This window comes from Carassius auratus, chromosome 29 (assembly GCF_003368295.1).
Source record: "Carassius auratus strain Wakin chromosome 29, ASM336829v1, whole genome shotgun sequence".
Taxonomy (NCBI): domain Eukaryota; kingdom Metazoa; phylum Chordata; class Actinopteri; order Cypriniformes; family Cyprinidae; genus Carassius; species Carassius auratus.
In genome coordinates this window covers 19,522,775-19,543,290 of record NC_039271.1, presented here as the reverse complement: position 1 = coordinate 19,543,290, position 20,516 = coordinate 19,522,775, and the positions used below count along the sequence as shown (strand labels likewise).

The following is a 20,516-nucleotide window of genomic DNA, read 5'->3' as shown; positions in this document are numbered from 1 at the left end:
ATTCTTTAATCTAAAAGCTTCAGTCATCATTCACTGTAATTGCATGGTCAAGAGAGACCACAGACTGAGCGCCACAATGCATCTTTCACAGTCACGCTTTCACCTCACAACAAGGCTAAACACGTCACTGGCCTTGTGTTCAAATGGCAAAAACCAACTTTCACTACAAGTCCGGACAGCGGATTCCTTGGAAGACTCACCTTATCAATCAATACTTTAAACATACAAAACACAACGAACCAGTGTTGACTTTATTTGTATTAACTTGTAGTAGCTTAATACGTCGTACCTCTCTTTTCTTGAAAAGAGCTGCATGCTTGCAGTTTGAATTACACTTCTTGTTAAAGCTCTGGATTAGAGCATCTCTTAATGCTTCTTCATGTGCACATAAGAGTCTCGGAGTCTAATCTTTAGAAAGGCTTTAAGAAGGCATGAATTTCAAGTGCAGAATGAGAGCTTTTGATTGTTGTTCGGAGCCATACGCAGATAGAACTCTTAAAGATGCATAAACACCCTTGAACATTTACAGACTTTAAGTGCACAGACACTTTTTTGTATACTATTATAGAATGAATTAATGTTTTAAAATAGCTTTATTTGTAAATTTTCATTTTTTGTTATGTACTTTGGTCGTGTTTATGTCTTTTTTAAAGAAATACAGTAGTACAGACCAAAAGTTTGGACACACCTTCTCATTCAAAGAGTTTTCTTTATTTTCATGACTATGAAAATTGTAGATTCACACTGAGGACATCAAAACTACGAATTAACACATGTGGAATTATAAATGGAATTATATAGATAACAAAAAAGTGTGAAACAACTGAAAATATGTCATATTCTAGGATCTTCAAAGTAGCCACCTTTTGCTTTGATTACTGCTTTGCACACTCTTGGCAGTCTCTTGATGAGCTTCAAGAGGTAGTCACCTGAAATGGTCTTCCAACAGTCTTGAAGGATTTCCCCGAGAGATGCTTAGCACTTGTTGGCCCTTTTGCCTTCTGTCTGCGGTCCAGCTCACCCCTAAACCATCTCGATTGGGTTCAGGTCCGGTGACTGTGAAGGCCAGGTCATCTGGAGCAGCACCCCATCACTCTCCTTCTTGGTCAAATAGCCCTTGATGCCTTCAGTGTGACTCGACAATTTTCATAGTCATGAAAATAAAGAAAACTCTTTCAATGAGAAGGTGTGTCCAAACTTTTGGTCTGTACTGTGTATATTTAGATTCATTTTAATTTTAGCTTATTTTATTTAGTTGCCAAGATAATCGTTTTTTTTTAAATGTCATATAATATTTATATTTTATTTCAGCGTAATGTCAAGTAATATAATTTAATAGATTATATTTAATTTAAAATAAATAAAAACACTGCCTCTCTCTATCTCATCCAACCAGCTCATTAGTTACAAGGACATCGGACATCTAGTTTAGGCCATCGGTAGGGACACCTCGATTTGCATCAAGGTAAATTATATTTAATAACTTACGGATAAACATATCTATGTAGTAATATAAAGAGTTATCCTAGTTAGCCTATGTGATGTAGTGACTTTAGGTACATTGTTCAGCTCACGTCATATGTTTCTATGTCTCTCTGCTGCCATCTATTGGTTCATAAAATACTACAGGTGGATTTGATAGCGATTAATAACAAACTTACTAATAAATAAATATATAGACGACGAGCACTGTAGCAATATTACAACATTTATTTTTTATTATTTTTTAATTAATCTGGTTGTCGGTTTTCGCAACCGACTCTGGAAACTATTCATGACTGCACCGATCAGTCAATCAAATTCAAGGACAAGAATAAATTTTTAAATAAATAAAGATATTTAAATTTCTGGATGCTGTGACTGTCCAGTCCGAATCGACTTATTTTGGAGTAATATCCGAACTTTTAATTTGTAGTAACTCAGAGCGGAAACGGAGTACGTTTGACGTTTGTTGTGTTTGTTTTGGTGCACGCGTCCTGCTGAAGTTAAATCTGTGACATCGGTGGAGAAAACGACTCGTCGTTCGTGAATCATGGAATCGTCCATGATAGGTAATATTTACGATGGCATCCTTTGTTTTGCACCTTTTCTCTTCGCATGTCATGTTTGTTGGGAGTAAGTTAGTTTGAACATGTTTTCAGTTGGACACAAACGCAGAGCTTGCATTGAAGTCAGATTCTGTCAGTTTTTATTTGATTTAAATGACTTATTCGCTGTCTAATGTGTCTTTTATATAGGAAGGGGAAAACGCAGGCACTTGGTGCCCTCAGAATGTAATGATCTGCTGCAAATCAACACAGGGAACCAGTCTCTCACACAGCCTTTCAATGCTAACCTCAGCAACACAGATCCAAACCGAGGACTTCAGCCCAGGACGCCCACCAAAAGAAGCAGACAAGGTGTTGTTTTATTTGTCAGTGCGTTTTACAGCTTTCTGCACACAATTTTGCACTTTAACGCCTTTTAATTTCACTGTTAAGCTTCAGGTGGTGTGGGACAACAGAGAGGCATCACTGATTTCTTCTCTGTCACTGGAGTCATCAGCACCAGCCCCCAAAAAGGCTCCAAAACTCCAGTGAAGGAGGAGAACGAAGAAGAGGAACCAATCGGGCATCCAAAAGAAGAAAATGTAGAAGAGGAGGACTATATGGAAGGAATCACAGAGGATATGTTCGAAGAAGACTTTGACATAGGAACCACGTCTGTTAAAAAAGAAGAAGAATTGTTGGCGGTTACAGTGAAGAAAGAAGAGGATGAGGAGGAGGACCTGGTTGTAGCCCTCCCTGATGCCCACTGTGGGCTGCTGGGAGTGCAGGAAGGCCAGGAGGTGCCCAAGGGCCATGTGCAGGATCTGCCCGAGGAGGTCCTGAGGGAAGTGTTCGCACTCCTCCCAGCGATTGACCTCTATCGAAACATCAGCCTGGTGTGCCATAGCTGGAGGGCCGTGGTCATGGACCCACAGGTGTGTCGTTGATGCCTTTCAAACATTAACATGAGATGATCGTGAGTTAATAATGGTCTTTGTGGAGGTATTACTTGAAGGGGATTTATTTAAATGTGTTGGTGGCAGTATTTTGTGACATCTCATGGTTTCTTCCCTAGTTTCTACCTTGGAAGAAGTTGTACTGCAGATACCGTAAGCGGGAAAAAGAGGCGCTGAAGGAGGTGAAGTCTATCCTGGAAGATAACCAAATTACCAAAAAGGAGGATTTGTGTCTTCTCAATATGGTGAGGTAAGAATGCAAAATACTTACTTATTCAGTAAAGCAGCCACAGGACTTATTATTTGCACCTTTGAAGCACAACAAAAAGCGATTCCCAACCCCCACTTTCACACCTATGGGTCATTTTGAAGTCTTCATCAGGCCTGCTGATAGAGGTCAGACCTGTTTAAGTGACAGTTGTACAAAAGGGGGTCAACTGTAGTTTAATGTTCTGCTGACTGGTCAGTTTGGAGTCAACAAAGCACATCACTAACAAGACTGATAACAGAAATACTGGCAAAGTACTAATGGAGGGAAATTACACTATACAGAAATGTAATTAAGGTAAATAGTTATAGAAAATAAAATGAGAGATCAACATAAAAATAAAAAAGAACACATTTAAAATGAATTCAAATGCAAAATATAGTTAATGCAAAATATGATCAAACGTCAGATAAAAAAAATCCTTATTTAAATAAAATTTATATTACTGTGCTTTGAAAATCTTTTTTTCTTAGGTACATGTCTCAGTTCAAACACAGCAAAAGGGTAAATGTGAAGGATGTGTTGGCTTGTGTGAAAGGACATCACCTCTACGCTCATGCTGAGGCTTGCATTAAAGACAGAATGCCAGACACGGTGGATGAGGAGGTAATGAAACCTCACCGTTAACAATTTCTGCAACTACTAGTATAGTGCTCTTGTTTATGTTGCAATAACGCGTATAATGTGCATCCAGTAGATGTTTTGATATTTAACAAATTGTCAACATGTATTACAGGGTCCAAACCCTTGGTCTGCCCTGGCCCTGATGTTGATTTTGGCTGACGGAGTGAAAGATGTCTTGGACCTGGTAGCTCTGTTGCAGAAGTCTGGGTGTCTTCTGACAGCAGGAGGAATCTCGGAGTACCTGTGGGCTGTGGCCACTTTGCTCCTGGCCATGAGAAAGAATAATATTAACATAAGCAACAGGTGAGAAACCAGTTTGAAGTGCTTTTTTATAAATGACTGCAATGATTTTCCAGTCATGTGACTAGCCAAGCAAATGCAGAAACTTAGCACAGAATATTTACTATAATAATATTCTTCTAATATTTTATATATTTGATTTAAATGATTCTTCACTTTGTAAACTTTCATATAGGTGGCATTACAATATCTTCTATGTGCTGCACTTAATGGAAAACGCCCCCCCTCCTGCTGGCTTGCAAGACAACAGGTGGGAATCAAATTTGGATATAGTATTTGTGTATTATTTACAGTTCAGGACTTATTTATTATTTGTATTTAGCTAAAATGAAATAATCTGATCCAAAGTGACAGTTAACATTTGTAATGTCACAACATATTTGTATTTCGAATAAATACTGAAAATCCAGCATTGCCATCAGAGTAATAAATTACACTATTAAAATATGTATTTCAAATTGTAATAATAATTAAATTCTTTTAATTAAATAAATGCAGCCTTAGTGAGCATAAGAAGCACATTTCCAAAGAACACAGCCCAAACTTTTGAACAGAAGTGTATACATTAATTACAAATAATATATGTTATGATTGTGAAATAATGTATAATATTTGACACAATTATGATGATCATCACCGTCTTCATTCTTAGGCAGCAAATCACTCACGAGCAACAGCAGATACTCAACCACGACATCCAGAATCATCACGTTGTTAAAATAATGGCCTTTGCAGGTGAGGAAAACAATCCTTTAATTATTACAGCTGAAAGGGTTTTGAGTTTAATGCTATTCTTATTTTTGGCAGGCACTGGAAAGACGACCACACTCGTGAAGTATGCTCAGCAAAGGTCACATATGCGCTTCCTGTACCTGGCCTTTAACAAATCTGTGGCGATGCAAGCTCAGCGCTCATTTCCACACAACGTCGAATGCAGTACCATCCATTCAATGGCCTTCAAAGCTGTGGGAGTGAGGTCAGTTTAGACTCTGTTTGGGGGCTAGTCGGCAGAGAAACATAAAAGTCTCAATGAGCTATAACTAGAATCATTTGTGTGTCTTTTCTGCTATACAGCTATAAAAACATGAGGAAACTGTCCAATAATTTGCAAGTGTTTGATGTGGCGTGGATCTTGCCTAAAGGACACGGGGGATTCGTCAATGCTAAAGTGGTGACACAAACCCTCCACAATTTCTGCGCATCCCTAGACCAGCGCGTTGGTCCACAACATGTCCCACATAAGTACAAGAACACACACGGACAGCCAGAATACCCAGACGACCACCAAAAAATGGTAACGTGAAGACACACGGTTAAATCAGTTTACATCTGTGAATGAAGTTTGTGTTAACCAAGTGTTAGTTAATTCTAAAACACCTATCATAATCTATTTGGGTCTTTGTACTCCTTTGTCAGTGGCAGTTTTTGAGACAAAAAAACCCATTTATAAATCTCTTTCTCTCCAGACGTTTGCTGCCATCGCACAAAAGTTATGGGACCAAATGGTAGAGCTGAAGTCCAGAAGAGAGAGAGTGTACAACATGACCCATGATGGTACTCATCAAAATCTGGCTTTATCCGATATTTAAATGCCTGAGCTTCAGCTAATTTCCTTTCACGCTCAGTCACAACAGCAAGTCCCATAAACAAACCCAAAATCTTCTTTCATATTTAAGTTTCATGCTGTTTTCCCTTTGATTGTTATAAACAGGATACCTCAAACTCTGGCAGCTGTCGAGACCACAGCTGGACCGATATGATGCCATATTCATTGATGAAGCACAAGACTGCACACCAGGTTAAAATAAATCACCTTTCATTTTCTCTAATGCGTTGTTGACTGTAGCTCGGTCTTATCTTGTATTCTGTTTGCGGTTTTGATTTCCCAGTCATCATGGGAATTATGCTCTCTCAGAACTGTGGGAAAATCCTGGTTGGAGATCCTCATCAGCAGATTTACACTTTCAGAGGAGCGGTTAATGCTTTGCACGATGTTCCTCACACACACATCTACTATCTCACACAGGTACAAGCAGAAACACAGGAAAAGGAAATGACAGATATTATTTGTAGAGGAAGTGGGTTAAAGGTGTTTACGGGTGAACATGTTCTAATATCACCACTCATATTTTTGCACAGAGCTTCAGGTTTGGAGCAGAAATTGCATACGTTGGTGCTGCAGTATTGGACAGTTGTAAAAAAGTCAAGCAGATATTGGTTGGTGGGAATCAGGATGGTAAGTTTAAGAAATTATTTTAAATTTTTGCTAATATTAATAGTGGTAATTTCTCAGTCATTACTTTTTTTAAACCAAAGTATGAACCTGCCATTAATAAAAAATGCGATGTGCTTGTTTTCAGGGAGTGTACGAGGCGAGGACACACAAACACTACAGCAACTGAAGCTGGGACAGAGGCTCCCAGAAGGGAGTGTGGCCATTCTGAGCCGCTGTAATGTCACTGTTTTCAGTGAGGCCGTCCGACTTACAGACGCCAACCCCAACTGCAAGATCTACATTGTGGGAGTGAGTGCAGATATATTCTGAATGTCTTGATTCTGTTGTTTTGTGCAGTTTTTCCGTCAGAAAAAGTTACATGGTGCGTAAAACATGGTCAGTGTTTCTTTAAAAATTGCCAACCTCTCGTCAACCTTTCAGGGTGTTGAAAACTTTGGACTGGAAAAAATTATGGATCTCTGGGTCCTGATGCAACCAGAGGACAAACGCAAGAATGGCGAGTCACTTCATCTTGAAAGTTTTATAATCTTAATCTCCATGTTTTACAAAATATCCTGATTGGACTGCTCACAGTGGTATCTTTGTTGCATTGCATTCTGTAGTGTTTGTTTCTTACCTGTGAAGCTATTTCAGATTATGTTGGTTGTTAAATAGTTTTTCTAAAGTTTGCTTTGTTTGGATTTGTTTCTCTACTTAAGAGAGCCTTTCGATCAAGGATTACTTCATCAAAAGTTTCTGCAAAGATAAGATGGGCGGATTCAGAGGTCTGAAGGGATACGCCATGGCCTCGGAAGACCGGGAGCTGGAGGCCAAGCTAGCCGTGGTGGAAAAATACAACAAACGCATTCCAGAGCTGGTTAAACGCATCTATGATCGTGCCCAGAAAAGCGCAGTGTGCGCAGGTGAGTGAGAGAGAAATGGAAAAAGATGGAGGTCAAATAAAGTACTGTTTTTTTGAGAAATACACGATGATGGCATGCAGTAAAAACATTCATAAACAAGCTGAATGCCTTTATATCTCTGATCGTGCCAGATTTTATCCTTGGTACTGTGCATAAGGCAAAAGGCCTGGAGTTCGACGCAGTGGTTGTGACCGATGACTTTATGAAAGTACCATGTGCACGACACAACCTGCAGAGTGTGGGCAGTTTTAATGCAGGTTTGTGCCATTTGTTTTGTTTATTTATTTATATAGCACAGTTTAATGCAACACCAGGTTGCCCAAAGTGCTGCACAATATCACAATAAATTACATTAAAACAGACAAGGTCACAAATAACAGCCAATTCACATAACAACATAGGCACAGTTTTAAATAACTAAACTGCATCTCAGTAACTCCTCATTAGTTTTAAAAGATGTTTTGTAAGAATCTTGAAATATAAGATATGCATATGACTAATTTTTACTCTCTGGCTGTAGCCAACGTCCAAGATGACGAGTGGAACCTGTTATACGTGGCGATCACACGAGCCAAAAGAACGCTGTACATCACCAAGACCATCAGCAACATCCTCACATTCACTGGAGTGAGTTATTGCTCTCTGTCTAAGCATTTCAGTTCCGTTCTGATCTCTATAATCCAAAGAATATCCAGAAATCATGACATTGAAGCATTCTTATTATTGCTGCCTCTTCGTCTTTCGCAGGAGTACTTTCTGAGGTCCGAGCTGACCAGCACTCTGCTGAGTAAAGACCCATCTCTCGTCTGCTCCATTGACGGCTGTGAGAACCACATCACCGCAGACTCCGTCCTTAGCATGAGCAAAATCCCCATCAGATATGTCAGTGTCTTTTTGGACCTTTGTTTATCTTTCTTTTAAAGGAATATTTCACCCAAAAATGAACATTTGGTGAAAATGTAACCACACTCAAGTCATCTAAGATATAGATGAGTTTTCTGCGTCTGAACAGATATTTAGAAATGTTGCATTATTCACCTGTTCACCAATGGATCCTCTGCAGTGAATGGGTGCCGTCAGATTGAGAGTCCAAAAAGCTGATAAAAACCCAATAATCCACAAGTAATGCAAATGACTCCAGTTTATCAGTTAGTGTCTTGTGATGTGTAAAGCTGTGTGTTTGTAAGAAACAAATCCATCATTAAGTTATTTAACTTTAAAACTGGCACTTTTGGCTAAAATCCATAATCCATAATAATGCTTCCTCCAGTGAAAAAGTCCATCCTCTGTTGTCTTCTCACATCAAATTCCACCTACATATTTGTTTAGAACTGCTTTAGACTGTATTCACATGTAACTAGTGATCGATCCTTGCTAGTTTTTCTCTCCTGATTCAGGCTTTTTCTCTAGAGAATGCAATATTATAGAAAGAGGACTCGTATTTTAGCCAGAAGCAATGGTTTGAAGTAAAAAAAAAAAAAAAAAAGTCTTAAAATTTAATACAAACGTGCAGCTTTTCACTTTAAAAGTCATTAATCGATTGACTGGAGTTGAATGGATTATTGTGATGTTTTTATCAGCTGTTTTCATTTCTTTCTGATGGCATCCATTCACCGCAGAGGATCCATTGGCGAGCAAGTGATGTAAATTTCTCCAAATCAGAAACAAACTCACCTACATTTCAGATGGCCTGATGGGGAGTTCATTTTAAGCAATTCTTCTTCCTGTTTTGATTAAATGAATGTGTTTCAGATGGACAGCATGGATGCGGGCGGCGTTCTGTGTTTGACCTGTGTGGAGCAGCGTGTAGGACCTACAGCCTTCCTGCTCTCTCCACCTGAACGGGTCAGATCCATGACCTATACAAATGAGAGACCAGATCTACCCATCAACGTCGCCATGCTGCTATCTTTACTTTAAACACAACATTTCAGTGGCCTTTTAGGGTGATTTTGCAAAGTTCACATTTGTGGATAACTCAGATCTCCACTGGATTTTTTATTTTATTTTTTCAGTTACACTTATTTTTAACTATGTTCCATAAATATTTTAATATTTCAAATCGTCAAAGACTTTTTTCCCCCATTACTTAATTTTACTGGTTTTCCCACATTGTGACTTGGCTTATTTGGAAAACACTAAACATTGACATCACTGTTTTTAGGTGGAGAATAAGCAGCGTGTCTTTTTCTGGGTTTTTGTGGCAGCTTTAGAAGGGCCTGTTCAAGCCCTCGATTACTACAGTATTACTGCTGTTGTGAATGACACAATATTTGAGGATCAGTAATGTATAAGATTGTGTTTATGACCACAGTTGTAACATCAGTGAGATGTGGGAAGACTGATATCCATTCCCACATATAGTTTTACATAAAGACAAAGTGTCTAATTAGACTAACTTAAGTTTTGCACAGTATAGTATATATTAATCATCTAATTTATTTTTTTTCTGAAGGGTTTTTTGATGTTTAACTCTTTAAACAAGCAAGATCTTAATTTATATAACGTTTAATTTTATACCATTTAAAGAAGAAAAAAAAGGTCTAATTATTTAAAACAATTTTTTGTTTCAGCAGACATTTTCTGCAAAACAAGTCGCTTGTATTCCATTCTTTGAAAAATCTTTATCATATGTGTGTATATATGTATATATGTTGCACAGACAAGTAAAACTTTTGTCTGATCTGGTGCAGTCTCATTGTTGTTTTTTCTTCAAACTGTTTGAAATATACATTAATTAATTGTGTGTGTGTGTGTGTGTGTGTGTGTGTGTGTGTGTGTGTGTGTGCGTGCGTGCAGTAATCAAATGATTAATAGATACATAAGTATTATATATATACCGGTAGGCCTATGATTAATCATGTAGGAATATAGCACATTAGTCTTTTATAATTTTGTCAATTTCGTGTCTGTGTGTATATAGATACTCACATATCGTTATAACTATGTAATTATAATGTTTTTAATATATTATAATTATAATTGTGAAATTGTTTAATAATTATATATAGTATATTCAAGTAGCATTAAATTGTCCTGTATTAACGTATTTGCCACCAACACCTCTGGTACAGTAGAAAAGGTCGGGACGTCCCCTGTAAGAAACAGTTAGATGTGACTCTGTGGAGTGTGTGGATTTCAGAAATATTAAGAAGACATATCACGTTTTTGAAGATAGACTTGAATGTGCATGATACAAACCTAAATTTTTATACTTCATGACTGAAAATATTTTGTAACATGATTTTGATGTACCATTTACATGGCAATGCAATGTCTGATTTTAAAATGGGTTTTAAGGGATGAATTTTGAGATTTTATGTTTTCAATGATATATAACTTCTGATGATTTCTAAAATGTGATGGCAAAAGGCAACGAGGAAGTATTTTTTTCTTAAACAAAGGTAATGTAGATTTCTGAGGGTGCACTCTTGTCATAAATTAATCTATTACTTTTCCTACATAATTTTTAACAAAAAATATTGGTAAAATATATAATTGGGAGTCTTAGACCTTTCCAACGATATATAGTTTGTCAAGATTAGATTAGATTTGGTTGTAATATAGTAGCCTATAGTCAACATAGGCGTCCCGTATTCGGGACGGGGTGACAGTTAACAGATTAAACACTTAATTACAAAGATACGGCAAGTAACAAATTTAATTAAATGTGAAATTTTGAAGAAGAAAGACTGAAAAGGTGTTTACGTGTAAAATGTACTCCAACAATTTATTTTAAACTTTGACAAATATATAATTTTTTAAACTTTTAATTTAAAATGTATATTTTATTTGCTTAATTATGAGCTTTATTACCCAACATTTTTTAATAGTTTTGTCTTTATTTTTAGTCACAATAACAACCCATCTAAAAAAAGTGATGAAACAATTTTCCCTCAAAAATTGCTTGTAAATTTCACAAATAATTACAAAGAAACATCAAGTAATACATTGATTTAAACATGAAAACCTGAAGTAGCATGACTGAAATTGTATTTTCTTGTTATACGTACTGTAGTGTACTGTATATGAATTGTTAGAACTACTTATTCCAGTTTGACTACCAATGCTATTTTTTTTTTTTTTTGAAAAACAGGCTCATTTTCCAAGTCCCCTAGAGTTAAACAGTGGAGTTTTACCATTTGCGAATCCATTCAGCCCATCTCCAGGTCTGGCGGTAGCACTTTAGCTTAGCTTAGCATAGATCATTGAATCTTATTAGACCATTTGCATTCTTGCCTATAAATGACCAAAGAGTTTCTATATTTTTCCTATTTAAAAGTGACTCTTCTGTAGGTACACTGAGTACTAAGATCGACGTAAAAAATGAAAAGTTGCAACTATCGAATGAATCAGAAAATGATAACTGTTTAACTCTAGGTGACTTGGAAAATGAGATTATTTTCAAAAAAAAAAGTGCAGAGTTCCTTTAAGTTAATATTAAAAATTAGAACAGTTCCTCATCCCTCACACATTATCTTACAGTGAACTCTAGTGGACACTTTTTCATATATTTAACACAGTGCAGCATTTTCTGTAGTCTCTCTCTCTCTCTCTCTCTCTCTCTCTCTATGCCAGTCAACCATGTACTCCTCATTCTGTTAATCCTGGTGGCTTTTGCTCTCCTGTACAAAAAGACCAGACTACAGACACTGGCCAAGTATTCAGGTACACATGCAAGGAAGGTACTGATACGCAAGCACGTATTCAGTTTGTTTTGTTATATTGATCTTATTGCGGTTTATGCATTGCACGAGAAAGATGGGGCCAAAACAGGTGTGGAGGATGAGAAAACAATGGACACTGACATACCTGTGGTGATCTGTGCTTCAGAGGAGTGTATTGGTGCTGCCATTGCAACCATCAACAGCGTCTACAGCAATAGCCATGCAAGCATTTTCTTCTACATAGTTACGCTTCGAGATGCCATCAAAAAGATAAGGTCTCACCTGCTTATGGCTGTGAGCAGCACTCACTTGGTTGCAGTATTTCTGAACTGATTTAAACTGATTTTAGTGATGATCCATCACATTAAGTAGTTTATTGTACAACATGTCAATACAGATATTCTTAAAATCAATCATTATTAAGACTATAAACCTTTATGCATCAAAACACTGGATTGCTAATTGGACCCTTGACCTTTGATGTCAACAACAAAAGCAGTGGGATGCATTTGCTGCTCCCTTTTGAAAGTCGATAAGTCTATTTATTTGCATTTATTATGGTTAGTTTAAGTTCATTTGCATTTATTTGCATCTTTTCTGCTTCCCGCAATCTTTTGCACTCCATACGAGACCCACTGCAATTATATATACACATGCTTAGATTTTTATAATAGATTTATATAGATGATACACACACACATACGCACACATATGGTTAATTTCTACCGTAACAATAATTTAGTGAGCATTTTATATTGCAAATGTATATTTTATATACATAGTATTACTTAACATAGAATTTAGTTACATTTAAATATATTAAAAATTAAATATTAATAAAATATTATTATTCTCAATCAACATACTAGACATTGTAAAACTGTAATCTTTTTATTTGTAGTAATTTTTATTATTGCTATTTTTAGGTTTAATTTATTTTTATTGCGGTTATTTTATTTTAGCTATATTTCAATAAACAAATTACCCAAAAAGTTAACATTTTCAGTCTTAAAGAATGTACTTAATATGTGACTCAGACCTATCAACCCACCCTTAACGTGCCTCAGAGAGAAATGAGAATCATGCTCATTCAACAAATATACTCTCAAATGCCTCAAGAAGCATTTGTTTTTCTGGGATCAAGCAGGGAATACATAGAGAAAGCCAAACTGAGGAAAATCCAATACAGGATCCTGGAGTTCAATCCAATGGTATTGAAGGGGAAAGTTAATCTGGCCTCCTCCAGACCAGAACACAACAGGTGGGTATTTTTGCATCTATGTGTTAGTATTCTGAATATGGTGTATGTTTATCACTTTACATGGATTGATTTCTCACTTTCATTTCATCAAAACACAATTGCCTCTCACAGACATCCTATAGTTTAATGTTTCCTAATCCTGTTTACAATGTTAACCACAAACCAAACATCTCAAGTTAATGGAGTCCTTAAACCCCATGAGTGGAAGGTCAGCTCTCCTCTTGAACATCACAATGTGTCTCGTGGAAGATAACGTTTTTTTAATTTGATTTGGGAGTTGAAACTTGCTGTAAACAAACGTTCTTTTGTGTGTGTTCTATGATGAATGGAGTTCTGATAACCGTTATCCCAGATCCTTACTCAAAGATGCACGCTTACTGCACTGGAACGGCCATTTCAAGCCCTGAAACTATCCCTGTGTCCATCTGGACCTCTAGGAGAAATGGTTTATCCCAGACCCCACAGGAAGATTCACCCTGGTACGACCATGAACAATATTTAAAATTTAAACAATCACTTTGACTTGATACAAATCGATGAACTAAGGCTACTAAATAAATTAACAAATACCCAAAATGGAATCCTGTTATTTTGAGGGGAGTTAGTAAAATGACAAGGAGACACAAGGAGACACAAGGTCCTTTTCAGGAAACATTTAATGGTTCAGTGGACAGGAGTCAGCACTCCACAACTGGGTCAGTTAAATATTAACAAATTTACAATCATGGAGGAATGTAAAAAAAGAAACAAACGTAGCGCCTTAAAAAAACAGCTCCTAACCCCCAAACCCACCCAGCACAGAGAAAAGATAACCAGCTGAGATCGCCATCTTCACTCTGCATCACAGTCCAACACCTCGTCCCTCCCAGATTGAAACTTTACAACTCGACTTTGGCTGTGGTATCCTAAAACGCAGAGAAATCCATGTGTTAACACGCGTTAAGATTTAAGGAACTGTTAAAAATGGCATTTCGATCCTCATTTGTCACCCTCACGTCATTTCAAACCTCTTAAGTTCTCCTTTAGCGTTAGATGACAGAACCATGGGTTTGAAACAAAATGAGGGTGAGTAAGTGACCGTTTCCACACTCACCGTTTCTTCCTCTGCCTCCTCTTCTGCCTGGACCTCCTCCTCATCCTCTGCTTCTTCAGCCGGTTCTTCTGGCTCCTCCTCTTGCTCTTCCTCTACCTGTGGACACAGTAACAGGATAATGAGCCATGCTTCATTTGAGCATCGTTTTCGTATTACTGGCACTCGACTGTGTGTGTACCTGTTCTTCAAGATCTACATTCATGCTGAGCCGCAACATGCGCTCTATTCTTTCTCCATAAGCTTTGGTGTCTGCGAGTTGGTAGCCGGATCGCAGTGTGGCGGTTTCAAAGAGCACCACGGCTAAATCCGCAGCTGTCTGATCCTCAGCATCTTCCTACAACACAAAGCACAATATATCAGACACTCTGAACTCTTTTAACAGCATTTTTTTTTTTACTTGATCGGAGTTATGCTTGACTTACTTTAACTCTCCTCAACATCTCCTTGATGAGAGGATGTTTGGGGTTGATTTCTAATGTCTTCTTTTGACTTGCATAATAACTAGAATGAGAGGAAAAAAAAAAGGTTCACAGTTAGTATTATACATTTTCACTTTTCACATGGCAGGAAGTGGTGGGTTGCACGGTCACCACATTTCTAAATGGTGGCAAGACACTTATTTTCAGAGCACTTTATACAACTCATATTTCGTCAAAGCAGCCTGTTTGCAAAGTTTTGCAGGGAAAATCCTTTAATTTCAATGGGAATCCACACTTTTTTGCTAGTGACTAGTGAAAAGTTTTTATAAGTCATTCCCTTGCAGTAACTACGTTGACTGGAAGTAGAATTTGCATATGCACACATGTATTTAAGCTTTTTAAAGGACGTACTTTGTGGAAATGTCTTTTCCTGTCTGGTAAGCCTGGGCTTTCATGATTCGTTCCATGTTGCCAGACCATCCGTACTGACTTGCAACCAGAGCGCAGGGAGACTTGGTCAGCCTCTGAGACAAAACGGCCTTCTCAATCTGAAACGCAGTACAAGGACGAACTTGTTTAAAATAGTCATCTACCACTTCTAAAAGGTCCGTCAGTTTATAATATCCAATACAATACAAAATAAATTCCCAATAGAATATAAAAATGATCATACGTTGTCCTTCAGGGCCTTCTCTTTCATCCAGGTGGTGAGTGGTTCGAAGTCTTTCTCCAAAGTTTCTCTCTTCTCCTTGGCCTTGTCGCTCTCGTCGAATTTCACGCCTTCCTTGGCCACATTCTGGAAGCGTTTGCCGTCAAACTCGGGCAGAGCCTGGATGCAGTACTCGTCCACTGGCTCAGTCAGGTAGACGACCTCATATCCTTTCTTAAGAAGCCTTTCCACGAATGGAGAAGACTCGGCCTAAAATCAGAAAGATTACATGTTAATATGGAAAAATAGGGTATCTTTTTAAGTCCAGATCAAACTAAAAAAAATTATGCACCTCCTTCCTGCTGGTTCCAGCCATGAAGTAGATCTTGTCTTGCTTCTCCTTCATCCTCTCCACGTACTGCTCCAGACTAGACAGTATGGTGTCACTGTGGGAGGTCTGGAAGCGGAGCAGCTTGGCCAGGCGGGTTCTGTTGGAGTGATCCTCAATCACACCCAGCTTGATGTTGGTGCCGAACTCCTTCCAGAACTTGTCATTGTACTGCTCCTCGGCGATCTTCTTGATCATGTCCAGGGTCTTGCGGACCAGCTTCTTGCGGATGACCTGAAGAATGGAGGTATCGGCGCAAGTTCACGGCATCATGTATAATGTACATAAACCATCAGTCGAGGTTACTTTGATCTGTAACACGATGAGCTCACCTTGAGCAGTTTGTGTTGCTGCAGAGTCTCTCTGGACACATTCAGTGGCAGATCGTCAGAGTCCACCTGAGAGATGAAATCAAACAGAGTCACCAAGCATTCATTATAGTGATGCAGCAAAATCAATTATAGGCCAAAACTGATAAACTATCCGATTTTGTTCCATTCAATTAATAGCTAATTAAATCCAATACGTTAGGTCAAATTAAAAAAAAAAAAATCCTATTTAGTAATTAACATTTTCAATTAGCTTATATTTTTAGTTTTCAATTTAGATTGAACAAATTTGTGCATTCACCATTTATTATACACATATTTCAAGTTAGCTTTCATGGACTCGTATTAGTAACTTTAGTACTTATTTGATTTCAGCTAGTTGCCAGGGCAACATTTTTAATTTCCATCTAACATTTATTTTTTTCCCACTTTTTCCATCTAACATTTACATTTCAGCTTCATTTCGAATAGCTAAACCAATTTTTTACCCATTTAACAACACTTATTACCAGGGTTAAAGTATTAAATGAATTCAGAATTGGTTTATTCCAAACACTATCCTTATGCAGATAACAAACATAATAAACCTATTTTTGGCAGATAACATTTCTTTTGTACCCAGTATTACATTAGTGCAGGCATGCAATCTGCTCAAGAATGGAAATGCTCTTTAATAATGAGCCAGTGCACAGGAAGGCTATCACTTCTAGGAAAATGCAATGCAAACACGCATTATACTAAGAATTTTAAACAAGCAGAACTAGGATTGTGAAAGTTTCGAGTCACAGAAAATGTCAATGCATCCTGAATATCTTACAGACTACACTTAAAAATAGACAAAGACTTACAACGCCTTTGATGAAGTTGAGGTACTTGGGCATCATGTCATGGAAGTCATCGGTGATGAAGACTCTACGCACAAACAGCTGAAAGAACCAAAATGGGAATGATTAAGAATTCAAATACAACATAAGACAACGTGTTCTTTTCAAACTTAAAGATGAATTACTTTGATGAAGTCATTCTTCTTGGTGCCATACTCATCGAAAAGGCCTCTGGGTGCAGATGCAGGGATGAAGAGGATGGACTTGAAGGTGACCTCTCCTTCAGCGGTGAAGTGGATGTGACTCATGGGCTCATCAGAGTCCTGAAAATTAAAAATGATGAGCCACAGAGCATCATACAAGTTGATTCTTTGCGTGTTAAAGCACAGGTTGACTCACCCTGGAGAAGGTCTTGTAGAAGGCTTTGTATTCGTCCTCCTCCACTTCCTTTGCAGGCCTCTGCCAGATGGGTTTAATGTCATTCATCAGCTCCCAGTCCCACACGGTCTTCTCCACCTGAAAAGGATTAAGGAATTGTTAATTGAGAAACATTCATAAAAAAGCCTCTTATGGATGTTTACTTGTATATTTGGAGCCAAATACAGTACCTTCTTAGTCTTTGGTTTGTCCTTGTCTTCATCCTCTTCCTCAACCTCAGCTTCATCTTCAGTGGCTTCTTCCTTCTCTGCCCCAGTGTCCTCCTCTTCAATGGGCTCCTCTACAGTCTCCGTCTGGAAATGAGACAAATCGATGAGTTTGACATCTACCAGCTAGTTAAGCTATTGATGAACTTTAAACTCGAAGGTCTGGGGTCTTTGGTGGAAACACTGACCTTGCTGCTCCATACGTAGATCGGGAAGTTGATGAATTGGGAGTACTTCCTCACAAGGTTCTTAATGGTCTCCAGCTCAAGGTAGTCTGATGCTTCCTCTTTCATCACCAGTCTGATGAAATAAGACTACTTTAATAACCTGTAACAATGTAAAAATTATTTGCGAATTTTGAGTTAAACTGCTTACGTAATGGTGGTGCCTCTGCCCAGAGTGTCTCCACGAGGGTCCTCGATGACAGAAAACTCATTGGAATCAGATTCCCAGATGTGCTGGGTGCCATTGTTGTGCTTGGAGGTGACAATGACCTTATCAGCCACGAGGAAGGCAGAGTAGAAGCCCACACCAAACTGACCAATCAGCTCAGAGGTGGACTGACCCTCATCCTGCATCTCCGTCATCTTGCTGAGGAACTCGCTGGTTCCGGATTTGGCGATGGTACCGAGGTTCCTGACCAGTTCATCTTTGGTCATGCCAATGCCCGTGTCAGTGATGTGAAGCATGTTCTTTTCTTTGTCAGACTGGTGAGGACAGATAAAAGACACAGTTTTACTACTTGTATCAGGGTTATGCAATATTTAGTTCTATTTACTAAAGAAGCCAAGAACGAAAAATGTGTTTGCATTGCTAAACAAAATGTTGAGTATCAAAATTAAGATATGAAAATGCAGGAAGGAAATGCTCCTCAATTAGCTTCATACACGTTTGAATTTCTTTTGCATTGCAAATTAAAGAGTGATGTTATATTTCTCGGTTTCAGTAAACCGGGTTCATCTGTAACGGTGGGTTTCGGGACTCATTTCTAACACACCTTGATTTTAATAGTAAGTTCTTCATTTCCAGCAAGAGCATCTTCATTGGTGAGGGACAACAACCGGATCTTATCCAAGGCATCGGAAGCATTAGAGATCAGCTCTCGGAGGAAGATCTTAAGGATGAAAAAATTAAGAATTAGGAAGTGTTGATATTGTGTACAACTCGTAAAAACACAATGAACCACATAAAAGTTCTAATAACTCACCTCCTTATTCTTATACAAAGAATTGATGATCAGTTTCATCATCCTGTTCACTTCTGCCTGGAATGCATGCTTTTCTGCCTTTTCCCGAATTTCTTTTATTTGCGAGGCGTTCAAACCATCTAGCTGAATTGCTTCCTCCTCCCTGTTGGAGAAAAGATGGAATCATGGAAAAGTGCAAAGGATGTTTGTTAGATGTCATTTCCCCGAGGGGACTTGTTGCTATTTGCCCTTGGGTATTGTGGAACAAGACACAAGTGCATAAGCCAGATGTCCAACCCCCTTTGGGGATCACTTGTGGCTTTTGTGAGGAGCTAAAAGTGAATACATCTTAAGATATAAACAAGTGCGTTTAAATAAGCTAAAAATAGCAGCCAGGATTAGTTTTGAGGTTTTATTTAACCCACTTTAAAATTAGAGTCTAAAAGAAGGGTCACAAGTGAGAGGAAGAGTCCAGTTCGAATCAGTCAAGTGCAAGTTCAAGTCCATACAGACCTCTGAACAACCTCATCATCTGTGCGGGATCCGTCTCTGCTCTTCCCAAGGTCCTCTTCTACTGTGCCGTCAACGTCAACTTCATCATCAGCTTTCACAGATGCTGCAATTATGCAAACCATGAGATTAAAATGAAGCCACATTTGATGTGAATGTGACATTGACAAAAAGCACTTTAAAGCCAGACAGAATCTATGGTGTTACTCAGCAACATCATGATATAACACAGAGCATCAAAATACAACTTATTTGAATCACAAGTGTTTCATAACTTAATTCCCAAATATATTTGCTCAGCAAAGACCCTATTGTGCACAGCAATGCTGTTTGTTCATTGTATGTGAATATGCACTGCATATGAAGTTAAATTTGATTATAATTGCCCAGGTTCTCCACATCTGAAACGTGCAAATGCACCTTGATCTGACAATCAAACAAGATCCTTGATTAAATTCTTCTCTAAATGTGCAATTAATATGCATGATTTTATTTCTCTCGTGCATGACTATTTTACATTAAACAAATCGTACATTACTCGTACAATTACATAATTTCAATGCAATTAATCGATTTAAGACACCATATATAACTATATTAATAAATAGAATATTATTATGCGAAGCCCATTTCAATCTTAAGGAAACTTCCAGAAGCACATGCGAGTCAATTCCACTCTCCATGTTTTATTTCCTGTTCTGAATCTTTCTTCAATTTAGGAAGCGTTAACATATCTACATAAAAGTATTACTTAAAAAAATAAAAAATAAAAAAATGCTAAACGTTACATGGCAAAAAAAGAGGAAGCACACAAAGAAAGCAGCATTACTGCAAACCCTCACTGAAGCTTTGTCAAGTTCAAAGGCAAAGGTGCATTCCATGGGCATTTAATAAAACGTAAGTTACTCACCGAATGCCAAAAGTGCACAGAGGAGACCGATAATCCACAGTCGCCTCATTGTTTTTGGAGAAAATAGATATATATAATTTATTAATGAGACTCAATAGAGGATTAACGACTTGAGCAGTCGCAGTGGCCTCCACACCTCGATGGGCTCTTGCAGTACGTAGAAATAGAACAAGAAGTCGGCTTTATAAACTCCAGCGCTCTAGGGATGTACTCAGCCGGTATGAGCCAATCACAGCACCCCACGCACAACACCGCACCAATCAGAGAGCGATCCGCGGCAGCTGCCCTCCAATCACCGCCTTACATGTCCGATTTTACACGTT

At 38.1% G+C, this 20,516-nt stretch overlaps 2 protein-coding genes across 3 annotated transcripts; one reads left to right on the top strand and one right to left on the bottom strand.

Moving 5' to 3' along the window:
• The first annotated feature begins 1,929 nt into the window (after nucleotides 1-1,929).
• Nucleotides 1,930-10,001, top strand: LOC113048317 (F-box DNA helicase 1-like). Of its 2 annotated transcripts, none has more exons than XM_026210065.1 (21): nucleotides 1,930-2,051; nucleotides 2,238-2,399; nucleotides 2,487-2,962; nucleotides 3,103-3,233; nucleotides 3,725-3,857; nucleotides 3,988-4,178; nucleotides 4,351-4,425; nucleotides 4,828-4,910; nucleotides 4,983-5,151; nucleotides 5,250-5,469; nucleotides 5,642-5,729; nucleotides 5,887-5,973; nucleotides 6,065-6,201; nucleotides 6,315-6,411; nucleotides 6,536-6,699; nucleotides 6,832-6,907; nucleotides 7,110-7,313; nucleotides 7,445-7,570; nucleotides 7,834-7,940; nucleotides 8,061-8,195; nucleotides 9,066-10,001. In XM_026210065.1, the coding sequence occupies exons 1-21, from the start codon at nucleotides 2,033-2,035 to the stop codon at nucleotides 9,231-9,233; spliced, it is 3,048 nt and encodes a 1,015-aa protein (XP_026065850.1). In that variant the 5' UTR covers nucleotides 1,930-2,032; the 3' UTR covers nucleotides 9,234-10,001. The 2 variants fall into 2 exon arrangements, with proteins under 2 accessions (XP_026065850.1, XP_026065849.1); XM_026210064.1 differs by having other exon boundaries at nucleotides 2,481-2,962.
• Nucleotides 10,002-13,872: 3,871 nt separating this feature from the next.
• LOC113048316 (endoplasmin) lies at nucleotides 13,873-20,362 on the bottom strand. The gene is made up of 18 exons (XM_026210063.1): nucleotides 20,194-20,362; nucleotides 19,287-19,389; nucleotides 18,795-18,936; nucleotides 18,585-18,701; nucleotides 17,963-18,294; nucleotides 17,776-17,887; nucleotides 17,552-17,674; nucleotides 17,343-17,459; nucleotides 17,129-17,266; nucleotides 16,968-17,045; nucleotides 16,123-16,188; nucleotides 15,755-16,024; nucleotides 15,427-15,672; nucleotides 15,165-15,301; nucleotides 14,757-14,835; nucleotides 14,513-14,668; nucleotides 14,335-14,430; nucleotides 13,873-14,146 (listed from the first exon to the last, which is right to left on the bottom strand). Exons 1-18 carry the CDS (start codon nucleotides 20,240-20,242, stop codon nucleotides 14,120-14,122), a joined length of 2,388 nt encoding a protein of 795 aa, XP_026065848.1. The 5' UTR covers nucleotides 20,243-20,362; the 3' UTR covers nucleotides 13,873-14,119.
• Between the last annotated feature and the right edge of the window lie 154 nt (nucleotides 20,363-20,516).

Bases quoted from the DNA above. Each gene is read 5' to 3' on its own strand.
- LOC113048316 (XM_026210063.1), bottom strand. From the start codon at position 20,242: ATGAGGCGACTGTGGATTATCGGTCTCCTCTGTGCACTTTTGGCATTC. The intron at 19,390-20,193 runs GTGAGTAACTTA...GCATAATTGCAG, and splicing joins CTGTGCACTTTTGGCATTCG to CATCTGTGAAAGCTGATGAT. The intron at 18,937-19,286 runs GTCTGTATGGAC...TTTCTCCAACAG, and splicing joins GATGATGAGGTTGTTCAGAG to GGAGGAGGAAGCAATTCAGC.
- LOC113048317 (XM_026210064.1), top strand. The intron at 4,911-4,982 runs GTGAGGAAAACA...TATTTTTGGCAG, and splicing joins TAAAATAATGGCCTTTGCAG to GCACTGGAAAGACGACCACA. The intron at 8,196-9,065 runs GTCAGTGTCTTT...AATGTGTTTCAG, and splicing joins GCAAAATCCCCATCAGATAT to ATGGACAGCATGGATGCGGG.